This window comes from Triticum aestivum, chromosome 6D, assembly GCF_018294505.1.
Source record: "Triticum aestivum cultivar Chinese Spring chromosome 6D, IWGSC CS RefSeq v2.1, whole genome shotgun sequence".
NCBI classification, from domain to species: domain Eukaryota; kingdom Viridiplantae; phylum Streptophyta; class Magnoliopsida; order Poales; family Poaceae; genus Triticum; species Triticum aestivum.
Window position 1 is genome coordinate 286,392,983 of NC_057811.1, and position 5,703 is coordinate 286,398,685.

The 5,703-nt window shown below is 51.6% G+C and overlaps 1 protein-coding gene across 1 annotated transcript; it reads left to right on the forward strand.

Moving 5' to 3' along the window:
- Positions 1 to 617: 617 nt before the first annotated feature.
- Positions 618 to 2,881, forward strand: LOC123141489 (plant intracellular Ras-group-related LRR protein 2-like). The gene is made up of 3 exons (XM_044560615.1): positions 618 to 1,354; positions 1,691 to 1,857; positions 1,950 to 2,881. Exons 1-3 carry the CDS (start codon positions 671 to 673, stop codon positions 2,578 to 2,580), a joined length of 1,482 nt encoding a protein of 493 aa, XP_044416550.1. The 5' UTR covers positions 618 to 670; the 3' UTR covers positions 2,581 to 2,881.
- Positions 2,882 to 5,703: the final 2,822 nt, after the last annotated feature.

Genomic DNA, 5,703 nt, shown 5'->3' on the forward strand with positions numbered 1-5,703 from the left:
TCGAAACTGTGGGAGCTTGGCGTTGTCCGTCTTTGTCGCGGGCATTGTGCTTTGATGCACGGAGAATTCATCTTCACGTACTTATCTGCGCGGGCCTTGTGGATCACAAGTAGCTGCGATCCTCCTTTTCCCCTCCCAAGAATAGAAGAAGCAATGCCCACCGTTCAAATTATCACATGTGGACCATACTAGGAAGTGTGGACTAGGCTAGTTTAGTTATTCCACTCTTTTTTTTAATCACCACTGATAAACTACATACCTCTAGTAGATAAATGTGTTTGGGCATCAACTAATTTCGGATGGAATGAGTAATATTTTCTGAGCAATTGAATGGGGTTATTGAACAATTTTCGACATTATAGTTCGTGATGATCAAATATGAAATGAACCTTGACAAAGGGGATTCCAAATTTTGGCAAAGAAAACCGAAAACCTAACTTAACTCGATGACTACATGAGAAGGCGGCATGCGATTTCAAGTGGCGCTCCATCCAGACCGTTGATAGTCGGTCCAACGGCGAAGACACACATGCGTTGAACAGTCAACCCACACACCTCCCCCGCCACATATAAATACCGGAATCCTTTGGGGATCCTGTCGCTATCTTCATCTTCCTCTCTTCCCGCGATCCCCTCAGCTTGAAGCCGGAACAGTCATTCCGCCGTCGCCATGGATCCGTCGCCGAACTCGCACCCGATCCTCTCCTATGTGCTCTCCCGCCTCCCGTCGATCAAGACGGGGTCCCTGAGGCTCTCCTCCCCGCACGACCTCGAGCAGCCGCCGCCGCCGTCCCCGTCCCCGCGCGCCCCGTCGGGCCCCGCGGAGTTCGAGCTCGTGGAGCGCATGCCTGGCCTCCGCCACCCGTCCGTCCTCCGGTTCTTGACGCGCGCAGTCGCCGACATCACCTGCGCGCGCGACGCGCTCCGCCACCTCGGCCCCCGCCCCGATCACGAGCTGGTCGACTCCGCCCGCGCCTTCCTCCTCTCGCACTCCCATGGAAACCTCGTCGGATTGGATATCGAAGAGAAGGTGGTGGAGAGCCTGGAGGTGGTCCGGTTAGACGAGGAGCACGAGGCTTACGGTGTCCTGCTGCGGGAGGCGGAGGAGAAGCTGGAGCTGGTGTACCGGATGGCGATGCACGGGAGGGACGTGGCGGAAGGGGGCGGCGAGAGAAGGGAGGACGAGGGATCCGGCGATGTGGACGAGGAGGTGGTGAGGCTGCTCAAGCAGGCGCAGGAAGGGAGGGTGGTGGAGCAGGTGCGCCTCGCCGACCGCCAGCTACTCCACCTGCCTGAGCCCTTGGGCCGGATCCGCGGCCTCCTCGTGCTCGACGTCTCGCGCAACCAGCTCCAGGTCAGGATTCGCTGACGCCGCCATGCATTGCTCCGTCTCTCTCTCCCCCGTGCTTTCATTCATCCTAGTACCATTTAGACATGCGATCGATGGGAGATTGGGATCGTTCGTCCGATCCGGAAAATTCGGCGATCGGGCCTTCGAGCGTTAGGTTGATTTTGAGGCTCACGTGTAACAAGGAAAATGGATTTCCCTCCGTGATCCATTGCAGATCATATATACTTTACTTGGAGTTGCAAATTTTGTTTCCCGCAAGGTTAATTTGCTTGGTTGCACATGCACGCACCACTCTGCTCGGCACTCTTCTTTACTGGTGGTTTTGGATGGAGATTGCAGGCTGTCCCCGATGCCATAGGCGGGCTTCAACATCTGGAAGAACTCCGGCTCGCTTCCAACGTCTTGGTCTCCCTCCCGGATTCCATCGGGCTTCTCTCCAACCTGAAGGTGCTCGACGTCTCCAGCAACAAGCTCAGATCTCTGCCCGACAGCATCTCAAGATGCGGGTAACCAACCAGCCCATGAATCCGCGAGGCATCTTCTTGACACTAGATCCATTGCTTGTTTGCTGATCGTCTGAAGTCGGGACTCCCTCCAGGTCACTGGTCGAGCTGGACGCGAGCTGCAACGTTCTGGCGTACCTCCCGACGGGCATCGGCTACGAGCTGGTGAACCTGCAGAAGCTCTGGGTGCACCTCAACAAGCTGCGCTCGCTGCCGTCCTCCATCTGCGAGATGCGGTCCCTGCGCCTCCTGGATGTGCACTTCAACGAGCTCCGCGGCCTGCCCTCCTCCTTCGGCAAACTGGTGGCGCTTGAGTCGCTCAACCTGAGCAGCAACTTCAGCGACATGCGGGACCTGCCGGCGTCGTTCGGCGACCTGGTCGGCCTTCGTGAGCTCGACCTCAGCAACAACCAGATACACGCGCTGCCGGACTGCTTCGGAAGACTTGACCGGCTTGAGCGGCTCTGCCTGGACCAGAACCCGCTGGTCGTGCCGCCCCTGGAGGTGGTGGCCAAGGGCGTCGGAGCGGTGAGGGAGTACATGGACAAGAGGCTGCAGGCCGAGGAGGAGCGGCGGAAGAGCGCCGTGGCGGCTGGGAGCCCCAAGGCGTCGTCGCCAATTGCGTGGCTGTCCCGGAGCGTGTCGTCTCTGAGCACCTGGGTTTCGGACGTCGCCGGGCCGGAGAAGGCGGTGGAGGAGGACAAGTTCCTCGAGCAGGAGCTGTGAGCAAGGGCCAGCCAACTCCTCCTCGTCTCGGTGCTCGATCGATCATCGATCGATCGATGTATATACGCGTATCGCTGCACGTAATCATTGCTGAATCCGCGCCTGCCTGGTAGGAGTAGAATGGGACAACCGGCGATAACCATGCATGCATGTGAGCATCTTTTTCTTCTTCTTTTCCCTTTCCTAATCTTCTTTTTATGTTGTTTTTGCTTACTGGACCATCGTCCGTTTGCTAGTTTCAGTTGCCACGTTGCATTGTTCAATAAATGGAACTTTGCAGTAGCATAGTTAGGTGTTGACAGTGACAGAGAGTAACAGGTTCGTTGGCATCGTAGCAACACAGTTATGTGATTACTTGTCTAAGCAGGGTGCCCTCGACTCAACATGATCAGCTTTAAATCTTTCTCTTGTTTGAAGTTATTAATGCTGGGATTGTAACTTTTGCTTTGTCTCTGAAAATCTCGACTTATGTCAGCTCCAAACTCCCTTTGTCCCTCGTTTATGCTACTTCCCCAAGTGCGACACTTGATATTTTTCGAGTAACATAAACAGTAACCACTCTATGCATCTTTATTGATAATGATCATATGACGTGTTTGGCTCGCACTTTCGTTTTGGTATCGAGAAGCCCTGGTTTCCAAAGTTTTTCTACCGAATACACGTTTAGTTCAGTTCGAGCGTCGACCCTGCTTTCCTAATCAGCTTTGCTCCGGCCGTTTTCGATTTTGTGAACCAATGTATCGGAAGACGCTGGTACCTAATGTGTGGTCTGCGTACCAAATACTAGATACCGTTTCAGAAAACGCTGGATTTGAAAGCCGTGACTTTTCCGCCAAACCAAACGCGTCGATAGTTCATATGTTTCCTTCGTTTCTTTTTACTCCACGTAGGTTTGTTTGGAGTTAATCCAAAGTTGATCAAGTGTGTACGAAAACTTATTAACATTCTCAATACTTTTTCGTTGGGCGTCGTGATGGCGTTGACGGCAGCTAGATCGGGCAAGGATGATGCGCCAGTACAGCTCTGAAGATGGAGTAGTGGCTGTTGAGTATATGTGTTGTGCATATTTGTGTATTGGGCCCACCTCCTAGTTGCCTTGTATAGTTGAGGTTGTGGCCTACTCTTGTACATCATATATACGTGCGTTTGCACCTGAAGAATACAACACGTAATTCCTACAACATACATGGTATCAATTTCCGGGTTCTAACCCTAGTCTTCCGCCGCCGCTGCCGCGCTCCTCTGTGTCGCCGCTGCCGCGCCGGCCGCCGCTCCCGCATCTCCCTGCCTCGCGCGCGACCAGCCTCGATGGATCCACCCCACGACACCGCGTAGCCAGCCGCCGCACCTATTGATCCCGCCCGCGACGCCGCGTAGACGCCAGCTCCCGATCGATCCCGCGTAGCCGCCAGCTGCCGATCGATCCCGCCAGCCCGACCCGCCAGCTGCTGCTACGCTGGCCCGCCTAGCCGCCGCGTCCGCTGCTTCGCTAGCCCCGTGCGCCTTGCCCGCCTAGCCGCCGCGTCAGTTGCTATCCCGCCTGCTGCTTCGCTAGCTAGCCCGGACCAGGAACGCCAAGACCACATTCGTGGTTATTGCCAATACTCAAGACCCCAAGTACCACGACATCGCCGACCATTCCTCGCCAAGTTCAACTACACCACGAAAAGTGGTACGCCTACGTGGATTCTCCAAGTTCCCCGGAGCCCACTGGGACTCCAGCCCCGAGGCGTCCACCGGCCCGTTCCCGCCGCCGGCGCCCTACGGCGCGGCCCCGCCGCCGTACGGCGCGTTCGGCGTTGCCCCGCCAGCCCGTCCCGACGTGCCGCACGGCTCGACTCCGCTGCCCCCGCTGGCGTACGTCGCCGCCTGATAACCCACGAGTATAGGGGGTCGCAACAGTTTTCGAGGATAGAGTATTCAACCCAAATTTATTGATTCGATACAAGGGGAGCCAAATAATATTCTCAAGTATTAGCAGTTGAGTTGTCAATTCAACCACACCTGAAAAATTTAATATCTGCAGCAAAGTATTTAGTAGCAAAGTAGTATGGAAGTAACGGTAACGGTGGCAAAAGTAACGGTAGCAGTTTTGTAGTAATTGTAATAGTGGCAACGCTAAGTAACTAAGCAAAGATCAGTATGTGAAAAGCTCGTAGGCATTGGATCAGTGATGGATTTATGTCGGATGCGATTCCTCATGCAACAGTTATAACCTAGGGTGACAGAGAACTAGCTCCAGTTCATCAATGTAATGTAGGCGTGTATTCCGAATATAGTCATACGTGCTTATGGAAAATAACTTGTATGACATCTTTTGTCCTACCCTCCCGTGGCAGCGGGGTCCTATTGAAAACTAAGGGATATTAAGGCCTCTTTTTAATAGAGTACCGCACCAAAGCATTAGCACTTAGTAAATACATGAACTCCTCAAAGTACGGTCATCACCGGGAGTGGTCCCGATTATTGTCACTTCGGAGTTACCGGATCATAACACATAGTAAGTGACTATTGACTTGCAAGATAGGATCAAGAACTCACATATATTCATGAAAACATAATAGGTTCAGATCTGAAATCATGGCACTCGGGCCCTAGTGACAAGCATTAAGCATAGCAAACTCATAGCAACATCAATGTGACACCCGGATATTTAAGCTACAGTAATCTTCTGCTAATGATGCCATGTCATTACTTTTACTGTTGCTAAATCACTTGATCCAAATCACTATTCAAAGTCAAATTCAAATTAAAGTCCAAAATTCAAATTTCTTAAACATGCAAAATAAAATGTTCGAAGTGTGGCAAATATTCCATAACTAATTATGGTGGTGACCCAACATTTTTTTAAAGTACTTAAATACCCTTTTGTGAATGTAACAGTGGTTAAAAATTATTATTAAATGCTTTTTAAACTATAGAAATAATAAACTATTTTATTTGAACCTCAAACTAAATGTGGCAGTGGTATAATTAGTAAAGCCAATTTAGGTGTTGTTCCTATATTTTATAAAGCTAATTGCTATTCAAAAAAATAAAAGAAAACTAAAATTGTAAAAAGAATAAATGTAAAGCAGAAAACAAAATACAAATCAAAGAAAAATTTAAATAAAAGGCCTCCCC